The 17862-nt window shown below is 51.2% G+C and overlaps 1 protein-coding gene and 1 long non-coding RNA gene across 5 annotated transcripts in view; one reads left to right on the forward strand and one right to left on the reverse strand.

Annotated features, from left to right (window-relative positions):
* Positions 1 to 17862, forward strand: part of PLXNA2 (plexin A2) — a 205696-nt gene that overhangs the window by 87424 nt on the left and 100410 nt on the right. For 2 of the 3 annotated variants that reach the window (XM_077902257.1, XM_077902256.1), the window contains exon 4: positions 7084 to 7218. In XM_077902257.1, the coding sequence (XP_077758383.1) occupies positions 7084 to 7218 (135 nt within the window). Of the gene's footprint in view, positions 1 to 7083; positions 7219 to 15111; positions 16236 to 17862 lie in introns of those variants that run through there. The other variant, XM_077902258.1, reaches the window with a different exon arrangement.
* Positions 1610 to 17182, reverse strand: LOC144316404 (uncharacterized). 2 transcript variants are annotated; one of them, XR_013382356.1, is made up of 3 exons: positions 16927 to 17181; positions 16305 to 16407; positions 1610 to 1857 (listed from the first exon to the last, which is right to left on the reverse strand). It is a non-coding gene; the product is annotated as an uncharacterized LOC144316404 (long non-coding RNA). The 2 variants fall into 2 exon arrangements; XR_013382357.1 differs by lacking the exon at positions 1610 to 1857 and adding an exon at positions 14808 to 16205 and having other exon boundaries at positions 16927 to 17182.

A 17862-nucleotide genomic window follows, 5' to 3' on the forward strand; every position in this document is an offset into this window, starting at 1 on the left:
TCAATCCAGCCAGTCTCCTCAACCGAATCTCTGAACACTTGACTTATAGTCATTGCTCAATAAATATTCACTACATCACCTATTCTAACCCAGGCTCTTAATTCTCACTGTTCCCAGATGCAGAAGTCCAGAGAACAAATGGTTTCTCTCGGGAGCCCCTCCCCACATTCCGGGAGAAAGCCTTCCATGGCTTAGCCTTCCATGAAGGAAGAAATCCAGAAGCCTCAGGATCATGAACCCCTCTGCTAGATCATCCACCCCCCAGTTTAATATTTAGGGCAGATTCCTAACATGCACAGAAAGGGAAATAATTGTACATGGAAATGTCAATCTCCAGTGTCAAAGCCCCAGTGATTGACCGACATCTCACTGGGGTCCAATGCTAGAATCATCTGCCTATATGTGGGTATGGGTGTGTGTGTGTGTGTGTGTGTGTGTGTGTTTGTGTCTATGCACATGCAGGCAGGGGTGGGGGCAAAATTCTCAAAGTTTAGCATATCTTAGTGACCTCCTTCCTTTTCAGGGACAGGAGGGATCCTTGGCCTTGTCTCTCCTCTTCCTCTGCTCTCTTGGTTCATTGCAACCCACAGACTGAGTTTCCCTGGCTCCTATATCCCTCTCCGTTGTTCAAGCATTTAGGGCCGGGCTCCCAGCTGTCCTCCGGGGATCCTCAGCCTACTGGGTTGTGACTCTGGATGGGTAGTTAATATTTGCACAGCTCCAGGGGAGGAAGGATCAGAAGCACCCTGGAAGGTGCTACTGCCTCTGTGGGTGTGTGTGCCCATGCGCGTGCGTATGTGTGCGGGATGTAGGGAGGAAGGATCTCAGAGACCGAATTTACCAAAGCCTTCAATCTATAAATAATTCGGGTCATGAAGCTCTACAAAAATAAACTTCAGCTAGAATCCTCTCGCACAGCACTAACTGCACAGCTGCAGATACACCCGCCCATCAACTCACCCCCAGGTTCAGTCTGAGCAGCGCCAGGCCTGCCCCACCTCGTCCCCCTTTAAATGTCTACATGTTTCTATGTGTGTGTGCACATGCACACAGACACACATACACATTCACAGAGCACGCAAGCCCTGAGTCCTGAGGCAGAGATAAAATCAAGTAATAAAGGCCTCTTCCAAAGTGACTTCTCGGACATAAAGTGACAAGACCTGCAGAAATTGTTGTCGAGCCCTCAATAAACGCACATCAAAAGTCTCATCTTCTCCAAAACGCTCAAGTCTGAGAAACCAAGTTTCCAAGAAATCTGGGCTCAGACATAACAATAACACTCTTCTACTGACATCACACTTGAAATTAGCCAAAGAACTCACATTTCCACTCCTGCTCATCCATTCAGACTCCCGCCCAAGGCCTGCCTCCCACCCTGCCCTCCCAGGACCCCCTCGGGCAAACTCCTCTCACATGGGGTAGCTCCTATGTTTGTGAAGACTGGTTGGCTTGTCCGTTCCCTAGCTCCTGGGGCTTCCTAAGGGGATCTTTCTCCCCCTCGGTGTCCCCAGCGCCAAGCACAGGCCTGGCTCACGGCAGGTGCGTAATAAATGGATATTGGACCGTCCTGAAATGCATAGCTAATAACTCATTTCATTCCCCCAGCATCCTTTTTGTGCCCATAAGGACAGGAGTTCCCACTTTATTTGGCAGCTACAGAAACTATTACGCAAACAGGGGAAGTGACTTGCCTGAGGTCACAAAGCCAATTAATGAGAACGTTGGGATTAGATGCCAGCCCTCCAGACAAGAACCGGTGCCTCCCTCTGCATGGTGATGCCTCTCAGACCAATTTGTTTCCTACTGAGAGGCCCAAGAAGAAGAAGATTCCCCGTCGTTTTTCAGCAGCGCTTGCTAAATAAATAAATAAATAAATAAATCTACTTACACTACTAGTACTACTAATAAAGTGATATTGGAGTGACAGGTCCCAAGCTGGGGCTCCATAATTTAGAGCTAAGTATGGAAGAAATTGATGCACAAGCAAAAAGGTTTGGAGGGGCCTACAGGTAAGCCAGTTAATTGGAATTGGATATGCTGATTTGAATTGGATGTTCAAGTAAAGAGGCTGTCATTAATTTCTGCGCTGGCCTAGCTGTGGTTTAAAGGAAAGCACTAATGGGATTACGATTTCCTTCTCATTTAGCAGAGGCCCCTCCCACCCAGAGGGCCAGGGAGTCGTGCGCGGCCCCCCACACACTGTCCCTCACATCGTCCAGCCCCTCCTGTTACCCTCTCTTAGGAGAGTCACAGAGCGCCTGAGAAATGGGGCCGGGTGGGGGATCCCCAGCTCTGCCGCCCTTTAGCTGTGTGATCTTGGGAAGGCCACCGGACTCGCCCTGGCCTCAAATTTCCTGCCTGTGAAATGGGAATAATAATGATAACACTTACCTCAGGGGTTCCTATAAGGATAAGACAGTTGATTTTTGTTCTGTACCTTCAATAGCGCTTCCTTAGCACATGGTGAAAGCAATAGCACGGTCGCTGTTACTAAGTTCTTTTTTTAAAGATTTTATTTATTTATTCGTGAGAGACACACAGAGAGAGGCAGAGACACAGGCAGAGGGAGAAGCAGGCTCCATGCAGGGAGCCCGATGTGGGACTCGATCCCGGGACCCCGGGATCACGCCCTGAGCCAAAGGCAGGCGCTCCATCGCTGAGCCACCCAGGCGTCCCCTGTTATTAAATTCTTGAGGCAAACGGGGTCCTTTGAAAATTCATCCAAGTCTGTGCTACCGCCTTCAGGTAGGGCCACATTGAGCCGTGAAGTGACAGAAGTTATCCTGAGTTCAAACCCCCCCAAGAAGGTTGCAGGGTCCTGCGGCCACTCATGCTGTGGCCAGGGCTCTGTGCAACAGGAATTCTTGCTGGAACCAGCTTGAATCTCCCTGCGTGACAGTGTAGGCACAGTCTGTCTTTTCTCGGTCTCAGTAAAGACTGTCCACCCTCTGCTGCGGCAAACTGGGCCTCTCATCCTACCTTGTGAGCTTTGTCCAAGCAGAATGGCCTCGGTAGCTTCTGGGTGTCCACTGAGGCCAGGCCCTCTCAGGAGAGGAGGAGCCCAACCAGAAAGCCACGTTCAAGTGACTCTCGCACCCCTGTGCGCATCACGTCCCTCCTCTGCCCCAGCTCCTCCCCTGCCCTGTGCAGCTTGGGCCGGTGACACCCTTCTCTTGGACTGGTTTGTGACCTATTTCAGTCCGTTGTGGTCCTTGTGGTCATTGAAACCTGGCCCTGGGGACACACGCTTAAGAGCTGAAAACTGTGTCACAGCAGTTTAGTTATTCTGGGACAGCACAGAATGGATTCGATGTGTTGGATTTAAACATTCCACCTCTGCTGGGGACTCCCAGACCATCACCGCACCACTACCATCCTGTGTCGAGTAAGGATAGAGACAACTTGGAATCTCAGAACTTTCGGAGGCAGAGCAGTCTGGGAAACTGTGCCCTTGGCCCACAGCAGTACCCTGGTCCCCGGTGGCCGTCATGGGGCCCTGTCTCCATCATCAGCCGTGTGCTCTCCTCTGAGCCCCACAGGCTGGAGCCGGGTTGAACCCCAGGTGCACCACTGGCAGCTGTGAGCCTGGAGTGGAAGAGCTTAGGTGAGGGGAGCTCCAAAGCCCTTCTAGCTCTAGCACTTGCTACTGTGGTTCTCCTGTGACCGGCACCGAGCCGATTGCCTCGGCCTGTTAGGCAGATGGCAAGCCCAGGCACAGAGTCTGGACAGAAACCCAGGGAACCCTGCGTCCCAGACCTATAGTCTGCCCACTTGGGCATGTTGCCCAGAGGGAGTACAGGGCGTTAGGGAGGGAAAGATCTCTGCCGCCTGCTGCCCATTTGGCTTCTCCTGCTCCCTGCCTGCCTGCCAGCTTCCCTGCCACCACCCCATGCCCTTTGAGTCCCCTGCCTCCTGGCCCCATTCTCCTTCTCCTGTGCCCTCCTGCTGGTGTCTCACAGGTCACACAACCTGGAGGCAGAGAGCATGGGATGAGAGAGTAAGTGGAGAGGCACAGACTTCTTGGGCTGTAGTGCTCTTCCCTCCAGGGACTTAGACTGAGTGAAATAGGATCGCTTAGTTCAGGTTCAGTCCCAAGAACAGTTTCTGTTCTGGTTTGGTGTTAGCTTTGACATTTGAGAGTTATGTAGGTTTGATTCTGGCTTCAACTGCGTTATTAAAAGATTGGGGTTGCAGATGGGAAAAAAAAAAAAAAAAAAAAACCTGCTTAGATCTTTGATTCAGGAAAGTTAATGGCTGGATTGGTCCTAAGTGGGACACAGCAGAGTGTGTGATGATAAGTTGTCTTTGATTCCATTCCAGCTCCAAGCTGGCCGTGGGTACCATCCAGTCGCGGGGACCACCGAGGGAAGGCCAGACTTGCGGCATTCCTCCTTCTGACTTTGTGTCCAGGTGCTGCTGGGGAGGCAACCAGGTGCCCAGGCTCGTGGGGAGGAGGCCGCCCCAGCTGGCAGAGGGCTCACTAGCCTCCCCCGGCAGGGAGATCTTGGGTCGGGCCTGAGGGAGGGTGTGGTTCCACGGCTCCTGGGGCTGAGCAGTACCTCGAGGAGCTCCAATCTCCCTGAAGAAGAGCAGCTGTCATAGGGAGGGTGATGAGAACCACTGGACCCTTTTCCCTTCAAAGGGACAAACAGAGCCTGAACACCCCCATATAATGGAGACAGGAAACCGAGGTCAAGCCAGTCAGAAGCCATGCAATTGCATCTTCTCTTTACTTTCTGCAATAGCCCAAGAATTTTTTTTTTACTAGAAACTACTATATTTCTGGAAGGATCTCAAGGAAATTTCAGATCTGCCCATCTAAGAGAGATTGCTGCAGCTTCGTGTGTGGGGGGAACCTTCTTAATTGTGCAGCATTTTCGGAGGTAGGGGCCCTTCCCTCTGGTTGAATCCATAATCATACTTGCACCTGGGTAGAGGGTAGTAACCTCAGTCTCATGACGTCATTGCCGACCGCAGCGTCTTCCTTCACCCTCTGAGAATGAATTCAATGACTCCCCCCGCCCCTCTCAAGCCCCTTCCCCTGGATGCAACAGCTTTGAACATAGGAAGCCACTAGCTAGGCAGAAAAAGGGCAAAGGGGAGTTTGCTGTGGCATCAGGCCCCAAGCTTGGCCCTTGGGATGACTAAGTCTCGGTCCTTGCCCTCAGGAGCTCCTGGTGTGGGAGAAACAGGCAGAGGGAAGGGTATGGTTAGAAGTACAAGAGAAAAATGAAAGGGAATGCAGAGAGGCAGCCCGAATCCTACTGTCTTCCAGAGAAAATGCCTTTTGACCTCACTTTGATTTAGCACTAGAGTTCACGAGACTTTATCAGCTGGTTCAGGGTTCATGTCCTTTCAACAAGTATTTCTCAAGCATCCCCTTTGATCCATCACCAGCTAGGTTCCCGAACCCATTCTAGTCCTCCGAGGGTTATTAGAGAAATAGAAAACACATCCCTGCCTTCACAGTGTTGACAGACTTACGCACGTGTGAGACAATTAGAGAACAATGAGAATGGATCGTCAATACGTGGTAGCTAGTACGTATACAATGAACAGATCAATTGATTATAATCCTGAGACAAAATGTCTAATAGAAAAAAAAAAAGGCATCGGGGTGATGAGCAATTAGAATGGTGGTGAGATTAGGGGAGGCCTCGTAGAGAAAATAGGGTTCGAGTTAGAGGGGTTTTGAGATGGGCTGAGGACAGAGGAAACAAGTTGGGGTGGGGATTGGTGGTCAGCTGTGCTGTTGGGAACAAGAAACCTGAAGGCAGGAGCATATTCAAACCGAGGACTCCTGGATGCCAGCTTTTTGTAGGACCTTAGGACTGTCTTCTGCTGAGGCTACACAGAGCCGAATTCTTTTCTTTTTTTTTTTAAAGGTTTTATTTATTTATTCATGAGAGACACAGAGAGAGGCAGAGACACAGGCGGAGGGAGAAGCAGGAGCCAATGTGGGACTCGATCCTGGGACCCTGGGATCATGCCCTGAGCCAAAGGCAAGATACTCAGGCACTGAGCCACCCAGGCGTCCCTACACAGAGCTGAATTCTACACAGGGCTTAGACTAGCCCTGTCGAACCCCCCCAGACCAGCCACGTCCACATCACCTGGGAATTTGTTGGAAGTGAGAATTCTCCAGCCTCATTTCCGCTGAATCAGAAACTCCGGGGGCGGGCTCAGCTGTACATTTTCCCAAGACCCCGAGGTGACTCTCAAGGCATGCTGGTTTGAAAACCGCTGGACTCCATCGCTGCTTCTAGACCTTGGCTGCTCATCAGATTCACCTGGGGAGCTTTGAATCCCAAAGAAGATGCCCGGGCCCCACCCACAGAGGTTCTGATTAACGGATCCGGCTCTGGCATTCGTATCTTTTACAACTCCCCAGATGATTCCGATGTGCAGCCAGGGCTGAGAAGCAGTGAACTTGATGGTGTCCAAGTCCTTTCTGACTTATTATCTAGACCTGGGCTCTGAGAGTCTGAGCCAGGATTCCTGGCCCCCGCCAAATCCCAGGGTGAATTTGCACACATGCAGGGGATATATTTGGGGTCAGAAAGTCCTTCCTGAGAGTCTAAAATCTTGAATCTCTTGATTCCCAGCTTTTTGATAGTTGATAGGATTGTTTTACCCCACCTGAGACAGAAGTACTGCAATCAGATATTGAGTCTCCTACCCCAAACACCAGAAAGTGTGTGCAAGCAAGCACACACTCACACACACACACACCCTCCACAAAGTGCTGTCAATTTATGTAGACACACGCAACAATAACCACATCGGAATATTCAGAATCGCTCCTAAGGGCACATATGCACACACAAATGAACCCATCATCAGAAATGGGACAGACCCAGCACACTCAGACCACTTGGACAGGATTTCTCTTGCTGGAAGCTGGGCTGCTTGAACTGAGAAGCACCTCTACCGTCCCTGAAGCCTGGTCTGGTTCAGAGTAGCAACTGGGGATAGGGTGGGGGATTATCTTCGGGAAAGCGACCTGCCCGAGGCTGAAACAGGTAATCCCACGGGGGACTGCTGAGTATGGATGCTGAGGATGCCTTGTTTCTTTTGCAGATTCGAGCCGATGGTCCCCCCCATGGAGGGGTCCAGTACGAGATGGTCTCTGTGCTCAAAGACGGAAGCCCGATCCTCCGGGACATGGCCTTCTCCATTGATCAGCGCTACCTGTACATCATGTCTGAGAGACAGGTAAGTGCTGACATCAATCCTTTCTTTTGGAAGCCCAGGAGTAACTGATAACCTGTGACCTTTTGTTCAGAAACTGTTCCATCTAACAAGAGAGACCTCTGGGCTGGCTGCTTGGGGGTCTACGAGGAGGCAGAGTCCTTGGAGACTTTTTCAGGGAGCCAGAGAGAAGCAGCCAGGCCAGCCACTTCTCGGAGGCTTCTCTCTAGGCCACAGCCCCTGTCTCAGTGTGTGATGAACAGCCCCGCAAGAACAGGCCAGACTGCATGGAGCAGCTTGGTGTGATTAGGAGGTAGATTTACGGCTCCCGGGCCCACAGAGTCTGCTGCTCAAGGGAGCCAAAGAAGTGTAAATAATCCAGGCCTCCTGGCTGGGCCTGATCCTGGGAGAGACAGACCCAAGATAGGGCCCCAGAAGGAGATAAAAATCGTGGCCTGAGTCACAGTCTGATGCCAGTAGGAGCTGGCCAACTCTGGGAAGCCAAAGTCGACCTGGGAAATAGACTTCTACCCTCTGCAGGGTAACAGTGAAGCAGGTGCGCCGCCTTCTCTGCTGGAGCATTATTCCCCCCAAAGTGTTTTTGCTCTGAATGTATGTGAGCAAAGAGAAGGTAAATGCAGGTGAGCCATGGTGATGGGCAAGAGAAGCAGGGAAAATAGCGGATTCACAAATTAATGGAGATACAGAAAGCCAAGCAAAGACCTTTAGAGAGGCTGGTTCCTTCCATTCGTTCAGTCAGTGGTGTCTACAGTTGTTCAGCAGGAGCAGTGGTCTTAGCATTGACCTGAACATGGCAGGTAAGAGAAAAGGCCCAAGAAGGAGAAAAAGGGTTGTGAATCTGTCTTGGTGGCCAAAGTCCCTGCCTTGGACTAAACAGAAATGTTGGGCTAGAAGACCAGTGAGCGTTCACGAGGTGCCTCCCAGCTCATGAGAGTTTGTCATTCCCAAAATACCCTGCAAAGATTCCAGGTGTACTCAGCAAGCAACACCTTGCCCAGAGTCCTCTTGTCCTCTTTTTTTTTTTTTTTTTTTTTTTGAATGTAAGAATTCTGAATCCCCGGATGAGAGAAGAGTGGAGGGAAGAAGGAAGAGACAAATGGGCACATGATGGCATTAAGGGAAGCAGTGAGGCAGCTCTAACTCAAAAACTGCTTCTTCAGAACAGATGACACTAATCATATGCAGATTGCATGCAAATTATATATAGATCCTCTTGAACCCACCTGTCTTTTTACCTTCTTTCATATGACCCCTCAGTTGAGGCATAAACTGCAGGTGCAGATGGGAATTTGGTGGAGCTGGAGGAGGCTTAGCCTAACCTACAGTGGGTAAGACAGTCTTGGAAATAAACAGTGATGTCGCATTCTAATAAAACAGCCTGTGGGCCCTAACAAAGTCCCTTTCTGGGAATATATTTACCAGGAACAATGTGCTGGGGAAACATCAAAATGAAAGGGACTTGGCTAGCTACCTTCAAGCTGCTTACAATCTAACAAGGGAGAGAGACAGGTAGCCAGTTATCTGTAACATCCCATTGAAGCCTGTCACTACTCTGTCTTTCCTTCCTGTTCTTCTCTATTTATGGACATAAGGCTATTTCTTTTTTTTTTTTAAGATTTTATTTATTTATTCATGAGAGACACACGCACACAGAGAGACAGAGACACAGGCAGAGGGAGAAGCAGGCTCCATGCAGGGAGCCTGACGTGGGACTCGATCCCGTGTCTCCAGGATCGGGCCCTGGGCTGAAGGCGGCGCTAAACCGCTGAGCCACCCGGGCTGCCCATAAGGCTATTTCTTAAACAAAAACAGTAGATGCTCACCATGCAAATTCAGGCAACACACACAGAAAAGAAAATAGCAATGAGTCCCCAGACGGGACTACCCAAAATGTAACACCATGTTAACATTGGGTAAACACTATTCTAGACACTTCTGCAGGGCAATCCTCAGACAGAGGGCTGGATGGATAGATGGCGGTCCAGATAGGTGGATAAAATGGTGGTCAGAGGGATCCAACAGACCCACAACATAAGTGATATTTTCAGAACACGTTATGGGTGGTTGAGGACCAGGCAGGTAATTCCGGGTAAAAGCACTCGCTTGGGTTTTCTGAGTCCGGTGCCGTGGAAGAGCACTGCCAGCAAATAGAAGTGATCAGTGAGGACTTAGTGGAGCTGAGAAGATGCCAAGGCTCATATTTTGGCTGCATATCTGTTTCTCAAATGGGATGCTTTCTGAAATTACATTCAAAATGTGGCCAAAGGAGAGGGGCCTGATCCAGAGCTGGAGGCCAATGAGTAGCCTTCGGGAACTCAGATGACCCGTTGAGATCATATCCGGTGTCACCTCCAAGAGCATCAGCCCTGGCTCAACCAAGTGTCCACACAGCTTATTTCTAAGTGTCCTGGGCTTTGTCCTCCTCTTCAGCCACAACTGTATGGTTCTTGTTATAATCTGCACCCAACAGGGAGGGGCTCGGCGGTAGCCAGTCACACTGAGAAGGTATGAGAAGAATTTGGGGTTAATACCATGGGGCTGTCTCCAATCAGGTGAGATATTAGTCCAGAGAGCTCCCCATGCCAGGTGGAGCTGTGATCCGTGGGCAGAGTCTGAGGGGGATTTGTGGCAGAGCTCTGAGACCTGTCACCCTGAGAGCTGTAAATCATGTAGAAATAGGTAGCTAGGTGATTCCACCTGGGGCTGGGCGCAGGGATGAGGGCCAAGAACAGCTCAGGAGGCCCATCTGTCTCAGGCCAAGCAGCTGAGTACAGCTCGGACATGTTTCAAGAAACAGTTTCATGTGTGGGGATGAGGATGGAGTCGGTTGGCTTGGGTTCTAGTCCAGTGGTTGCTAAATCTGGAAGCATGACCCTCTCCCAGGTCTGGTTTCCTCCCTCATGAAATAGAGGAGCTGCTTCAGGTACTAGGATTGTCCCTGAAGTCCAAAACTCTGATTTGGATCCTGTCTTAACACTTCACAGCCACGTGGCCTTAAACCAGTCACTTGGCCTCACCATGCCTCACAGGGGTCAAACGTGAGGCTCAGCAGAGGGGAGTTTCTTCCTCACTGCCTCCCATGCCTCATAAACCCATGTCGTGGAGCTTCTGTATGGCCACTTCTAGCTCTCAGGCCTTTATGATTCTGGCTCAGGAAGGTGGTGACCATGAGTGATGATTTAGGGGAAATGAAGTGGTCGCGTGGTATAGCCGGTGTCCTCAGGATGAGCCCCGAGGTCTGTGTCCTAGTCCCGGCCCACCTCTAGCTAGCTGGGTAGCCTGGACTCTTAGGTTCTCAGAGGTTCAGTTTCCTCCTTTTAACCATATAGTTAATAAATCTAACTCTAGACTCCCTTTCATATTAAAGAGGCCTGTCTAAGGTATGTCTTGGGACTGAGGCTCTTGTCCATCTCCAGAAGACCACACCAACACTACAGCAGACAGGCCTGAGGTTAGACCAAATGAAGAACTTTTGGAACAAGAGTTCTCTGAGGCGTGGGTGCCCACAAGAATGTCTTCCCTGAAGGGTGGACACTGCGGAGAGGGTGGAAAGCCTGGTGGGTTATGGATAAGAGTATTCCTGTTTTGAGGCAGTGATTGAAGACTTCAGAGTTCCCTGAAAGACCTGAGACCTCAAAAGACATCATGGGAATGGGGCTTCCCATCACTTTATAATAAATCTCTGAGCAGCCTGCTGTCACCCTGGCCTTCACCTCTTGTCCCTACCTCTTGTCCCTCTGTCCCCTTCCTGCTTCCCTGGAACATGACACCTGTTGCACCTTTGGCACCACGTGAGTGTAGAATCGAGCCTCTGGTCTCCAGTTCAGGCTAAAGAGGTTTGCATCTCCCTACAGAGCTAGAACGATCCAGTCCAGCTCATTCATCGTCTCTCCCTCCCTCTCTCTCAGTTAATTACACGTAATTAAGAAATAGAACTAGTAAGAAGTGTTGGGTCGCTAGTGCCACTGCCTAACAAGCGGCTGTTAATGGACTGTTAATAGATCCAGGGCTGGCCAGTCCCAGGGGAACATTTGGGAACTGATTTCCCAATCCTGCTAATTGCCCAGGTGCCCCACGGACAGGATGCCTGGCTCTTCCCTAGAAAGTCCGCCCCGGCTTCCTCAGCAGCAAATGGGCAGATGCGATGGGTGTGAATACACGTCCTCCCGTAGCCTCAGCGTCTAATGGAAGTCAGACAGCAAGGCCGGGGGAAAGCCAGGCTACAAGCCAAGGGCAAAACTGAGGGAGAAGATGAAAAGAAACTTGATAGCCCCAGTTTCCACCCAACTTGTCAGGTTGGCCACTCCCAGATAAAGAATATAACTCTGTACTCAATGTGGATGGGAAAGAGTATGGGTATGGAAGCAATTATTCTATTTTATACTTTAATTAGTTTGAATTAGCAGAGGGAATAGAGGCATAAAATGATCCAGCGAAGGGTGAAATGGAAAAAGGGAGTCACAGTGGAGAATGGCTCTGTGCAGGCTGGAAAGGGCCTTGGGAACAGCAGATTGGTTGGCGATGGGGGTGCGGGTGCGTGTTGGGCTGGGTGGGGGCCTGGGACGCTGCTCTCTATCTGGGGGCCTGGGAAGGCACTATAGCATAGTGGCTAAGAGCCGGAGCCTGATAGACTAAACTCCATTTCACCCATGGCCACTTGCTAGGTGTACAGGGTTGCGATCTCAGGCCGCTAAACCTCAGGTTCTTCATCTGTATAAGGGGCCGAGGGGTGGTAACGGCGATGTCTGACACATAGTGCTTGTGGTGTGCGGTATGATTATTATCATATTGCTGTCAGTCTAATAATATATTAGAAGTTTTCTGAGACCCCGGAAAAGGCTAGAAGCCTGTCCTCTGAAATTATGGCTGGGACAGAGTTCCCAAGCCAAGCACCTCCAACCTGCCATTCCTGCTGCTCTCTCCCAAGGGACGGCTCAGAAGCCTGTGGCCTGGCCCAATGACAGCATCAGGCTAAGTCGCTCATAATCTGCTATTTATTTTTAAAATCCAGGAATGTGCCCAGCAGACTAAACAGTCCCGCTCTCCTTGATATAGGCAGAGGCAGCCCCGGGCCCAGATGTGAGGCCCAGGAGGCCAGTGTTGCAGGCATCTGTGGAGAGAAGGGAGGGGCACCCTGGGCACCGGTCAGGCCCCAGGCCTTCAGGGTCCTGCCTGGCTGCATGTGTGGACACCTGGCCAGAAAGGGGCTACCCAGGGGGGGGCTTTTCATTTCTGGCCTCCCCAGGTAAGGAAACCATGTGTCAAAAGATGGGGCTGCTGTTCTCCAAGTAATGAGCACTCAGATCCCAGTCCTGAGTGACCTTGTGTTGGTCTTGTCACTTATTGTTACTTAGCAAATCACTTCAAAATTCTGCGACATGAAACAACCATTTCAGGGGCACCTGGGTGGCTTAGTCAGTCAAGTGTCTGCCTTTGGCTCAGGTCATGATCCCGGGGTCCAGGGATCAAGCCGTGCATGGGGCTCTGCTCAGTAGGGAGCCTGCTTCTGTCTCTCCCTCTGCCCCTCACCCTGCCTGTGCTCTCTGTCTCTCTGTCTCTCACTCTCAAATAAATAAATAAAATCCTAAAAAAAAATTTAAAAAAACCAACCATTTTATTATGTTCACAAACTATGTAAGTCAGGGACCCAAACGTGGTACATGGAAGGGGGCTTGTCTCTTTTCTACAACACAGATGACTTGGGGTGCTTAGAATTCTAGGGACTAGAATCATCTGGAAGCTTCTGTCTGGGAACTAGAAGGCTGGGCTCAGCTGAGACTGTTGACCAGAGCGCTTTAGACAAGGCCTTGCCATGTGGCATGAGCCTTCCTTACAACACGGTAGCCTCGAGACGTCTTGAGCGTGGTAGGTCGTGGCAGACATAGCAGCTCAGGGCCCAGAGCGTGAGCATTCCCACAGAGAAGGTAGAATTATTGCCTTTTTGAAGCCACATTGCCTCCTCGCCTACCTTCCTCTTCACCTCTCTACCACCAATAACCTCAGGTGATTCTGATTCGGTGGCCCATGAGCATGCTTGGAGGAGACAAGGCTCAGGCAAGATAAATCCACGGTGTCCTGACCCCCGCCCCCCCAGGTTCATGAAAACACAGACCATCAGAGCTGGCAAGGACCATAGGGATCACACATCCTGACCCCACATGAGAACAGGGAGGCCCAGAAGGCATCCCAGCAGGTTATCTGCTCCTTCAGTGTCATGCAATGCCCGACACCCAAGTGTGGAGTCATCGGAGCTGGCTTGACTTCCCAAAACTCACAGGGACGTGCCAGAAGCTTGAAAGCCTACTGTTGATCTGCTGAAGGTTGCTTCGGTCCTAAATGCAGCTCACATTAACGTGGGCTCTGAAAGTGCTTCCGGCGAGCCTTTGAGGGAATCCATCAGGAGCGGGATCACACTGCCCGGAAATTGCCCAGACAGTGGCACACGGTTTTGAAGGGTTCTCCTGGCCCGTGTCTATGCAGCAATATTACAGCAGCCCACTGGGGGCCCCGCCTTGGCTACGCGGGGCCGCGGTGACTTATCCCCTAGACAGGAAATGGACTTTTTAACTACCCCCGCCTTAAGTAATTCAAGAGAGTCAGAGCAAGAAAAACCTTGGCCTGGAGTTAATAGAAACAAAAGTCATTTGGAAAGACAGCAAAGCCATCCTTCTCTGAGGAGCTCGTGGGCAGGAGAGACCCCTTCCCTGGTCCTCGGTTCCCTGCCTTGGTGGAAGCTGTGTGCTGGGTGGGGAGGACGAACAGAGGGGCGGGGTGGGGGGCACCCCTCCAGCCTACCAGCCCAGAGCCTCCAGCCGCCTAACCAGAGAACTAATTTTGGTTTCCTTGGGTTTGGGGCAGGGCCTACGTACTGCAAACCTGGACCTCGCACCCCAAACAAGCATTTTCAAAGGGCCTATCTGGACTCCGAAGGAATAGTCTCCTACCTGCGTCCAGAGCCACTGAGCTGCTGGACCCCGAAGGCCTCTGAGGGCTTGAGGAAGGGAAAGGAAAAAACGTGGGGAACCACACTTCCAGATGTTCCCTGCGCGTTTATTTGGACATCTCAGACTATTATTTTGATTGTGCACATTTGTTTAGTCCAGGCGATAAGGCTTCCCAGGGTGCGGGCAGAGCGTGCCAAGGTGTATTTTTACAAGGCACCGCGGGGCTCAGTGACGGGGGCCCCCCCTCTGCCGGGCCTGGAGCCTGGGCTGTGTGGCGGGGGGAGTTGAGGATGTGAGCAGGCTGGACTGCAGCGGAGCCTGAGGGGCTTTGGGGAGAATTATAGAGTTTGCGGATTAGGAAAGTGAGGATAAGCGAATTTCGGCTGCACTTTTGTTTTCCAATGTGTCACTTTCAATCCAAGTCTTTGATGCACATGTGTTTCTGGTTAAGGACACGGGACCCCAGTGTGGTCCAGGAGCTGAGCTGCTCGTATCAGTGCCTTTCCCAAGGAAGAGCAGAAGCCTGCCTCCTGGGGGACGGGGTGCCGCAAAAGGTGACCACCCCAAGCCTGGGTTTTGATTTTTCCTTCTTTCTCCCTCCCACGCCCACCCCGCCCCACCACCACCACCATTTCAAATGTCGGGGAACAAAGGCTGACACAGAGCTGATTCCCTGGCTATTAATATTCTCATTGGAACATTTTTATAATAAATATTTTCACATGAGAGAAAGGAAATGCAAACCCACCCTATTAATCAGACGCTTGGCTTGTTGTATTTAAGAGAGAAAACTCCAGCCTCTTATTTTAAAATCCTCTGGTTTGGAAAGAAATGATTGAACACAATGCCCAGGCTGGGAGAACTAGTGCCAAAAAAACTCATTTCTCTAAATGGGCAGGGGGGCTGGAGACTTTCTCTAATCCTTGGCAAGGGATTTGATTTCTCTTTCTAGGCAGGTAGACCTGAACACTGACACTCTGACTGCCCAGGATGATGTTCCTGTGACCGAGAGATGGGAAGTCATAGCGTCTCAATACCCGCAGGAAACCCACCCCCCTTGTTTTAAAAGGCGAAGAGACTGACGCCCAGGGAGGGGTGTCACTACCTGGCGTCTTCCCCTGCATGACCAGGAGAAGCAGAATTAATCCTCATTAACCTGGCGCAGCTCAGCACTCTTTTCCCAACTTGACAACGGCCTCATGGGTACAGGCGAGAAAGAAAACTGGTTGCCTTTAAAGACTTTCAATTAAAAAAAAAAAATTAAAAATAACCTGGGCCCAAGGGAGTCACTGAAGATGTTCCCAAGGGTCAAATTAAAATAGGGAGAGATTTGCATGTCATTTGCATGCACAGACTCATTCACTCAACAGACCGTTAAGTGTCCACCATGTATAATGCATTGAGCTGTCCACGGACAAGCCATTTGCATATGCAGATGTGGCTAGGGCAGCCCTTGTAAGGAATAGTCCTAGTCCGGCCAAATGTTAGAAGCGGGGCTGCCTGAATAGGGGCACCCTCCTGATTTCTTTCTGCTCTTTTCAATGCAACGGCAGCCCTGGGCTCTGTGCTCTTGTGGAGCAATAAATGAAATAGCATCCCTGCCCTCAGGGGGTCTCATTCTGGTGGAGGAGAAGGACGTGTAGATAAATCTCACTATAAAGTGAGCAGAGAGGTACGACGCGCTCAGCGACGGAACTAAGTCATGCCAACCAGGGCGAGACCTGTCCTTGTCCTTCCCATCTTGGGGACGTTCGCACAGAGAACTCACTGTCTCTCTGACACAGCAGTTCAGAGCGCGCCGGACCTCAGAGGTTACCGAGTGAAGAGCAGCAGCCTTTTCTTTCTAGATGAGGACAGGAGTCCCGAGGGGGGACTTGACTCCTGAGAAGGGAAGGTCTACTAGCCCGGAATGTGAGGAAGCGGATCGTGGGGGTGGCGGGCTCTAGACTCGGCCTTCCTGCCAGGCCTCGAGTCCCGGCTCCACTGCATACTGCTGTGTGAACCCTGGGCAAGTCGCTTTACCTCTCCGTGCTTCAGCGGCGGCATCTGTAAAATGGGCATAATTATGGCATCTGCTTGAGGATTAAATCAAATGGATTGATACATAAAAAGCTCTCTGCAAAGTGTCTGGCACGCAGCACCTACCTGCTTAATAAATGTTGGTAGTCGTAATGATATGTTTACGATCGTGTCCGGGGCACCGTCGCCAGGCCCAGCCCTGCAGATCATGCTCTGCATAGAGCCACACCTAAAAAAGAAATGTAACCACCTTGCCTCGCCTCTCAGCTCTACTCTATTTAAGATGTGTTGAAATCCAACTAACATTTAGGTTGTGTTTTTCTGGTTTTCGCTTACGAACATGACCTCAGCGAATCCCACAATCCCATGGGAGAAGTAGTATTGTCCTTGCCTCTTTTAGAGATAGGAAAGCTGAAATTCAAGTCTGGCTAAGTAATTTGCCCAGAGCCACCCAGTTGGCTGAGAGCAGAGCTGGGACTCCACCCTACCCATCTGAAGTCAAACCCACCCCTCCAGCTTCTGGAGATGATGCCCCCTGGCTGCCACCTGTGGGCGTGAGGCACCTGCCCTCCTGCTCGCTCTCCACCAGGTTCCAGATTAAGGGAAAGGCCTAGCAGTGGCTTCGAAGGCTTCAGGGAACCAGCACAGACTCGCAAGTCCTCCTCTGACACCCCCAAGGGCACTGGAGCAGGGCCTTGTTTTGTTCACTAAACCAAAAAAGGAAGTAGAGCACTGCCCAGGGCCTTACCTGGAGAGTCACCGGAGATGGCTCTGGTGGTCAGAGTGCATGGAGAGAAAGGGCCAGTCCTGGGGAAGGCAACTGCCGCTGTTTGGCCTGTGCAGGAGCCCATGCGCTCCATGTGGACTCCTTACAATGTTTGAAAGGCAGGTATCATCACCCCCACCTGACACACGAGGAAGGCTCAGCAAAGGTTAAGGGACCAGAGCAAGACCCTTCATGGCACTCCTAGGAGGCAGGGCTGGGGTGGAGGTGCAGGTCTGTGTGGTCACAAAGCTCCTGAGCTACTGGCCCTCACCCCACCACCAAGGAGGCCTAGTGGGTGATGCCATGACTCCCTTGCACCCTCTCCACCCCTATCCACAGCTGGCCATCTTTGCAAGGAGAGCAGGTCCAGAACACATGAGGCCCCAGCACCACCCTCACTGGGGACTTCTTGGGCTCTAGACGGCCTTCCGTGCTTGCCGCCTTGACTCATCCAGCCCCGCAGTGACGCCCCAGATCTCCGTAGCCTGCCTTTTCGCTCCTTCCCAGAGCTCTCTCGTGCTCCCCGTGTTGAGTTTCTGTAATTGAATGTGTTTTATTTAGACCATAACATTTAGTGCCACTTTGGATTTCCAATTAGGCTTCAATCAAACGCCGAGAGTCTGATTCGTTTTGTTGTTTTGATCAACACAAAAGATGGCAACATCAGAGGAGCCGTCGTGAAAAGTTATTTCCATGCACTGATGAGTAGGACAGTTGCTATGATGTGAAGATTCAGCTTCGGAGGTGCCAAGAGATGCACCGGGTGCCCGCGATGGGGGGAGGGAGGAAAGGGAAATTCTGTGAACCCTTCCACGGAGCACAGTTTGAAGTTCTGAGGCGCACAGCCCATTCTCCACGTGCCTCCCCCTCGCCCACAGAGAGGGTGGGACATGGGTGCTGGGTGTTAGGCCACTTGCT

This window comes from Canis aureus, chromosome 6 (assembly GCF_053574225.1).
Source record: "Canis aureus isolate CA01 chromosome 6, VMU_Caureus_v.1.0, whole genome shotgun sequence".
Classification (NCBI taxonomy): domain Eukaryota; kingdom Metazoa; phylum Chordata; class Mammalia; order Carnivora; family Canidae; genus Canis; species Canis aureus.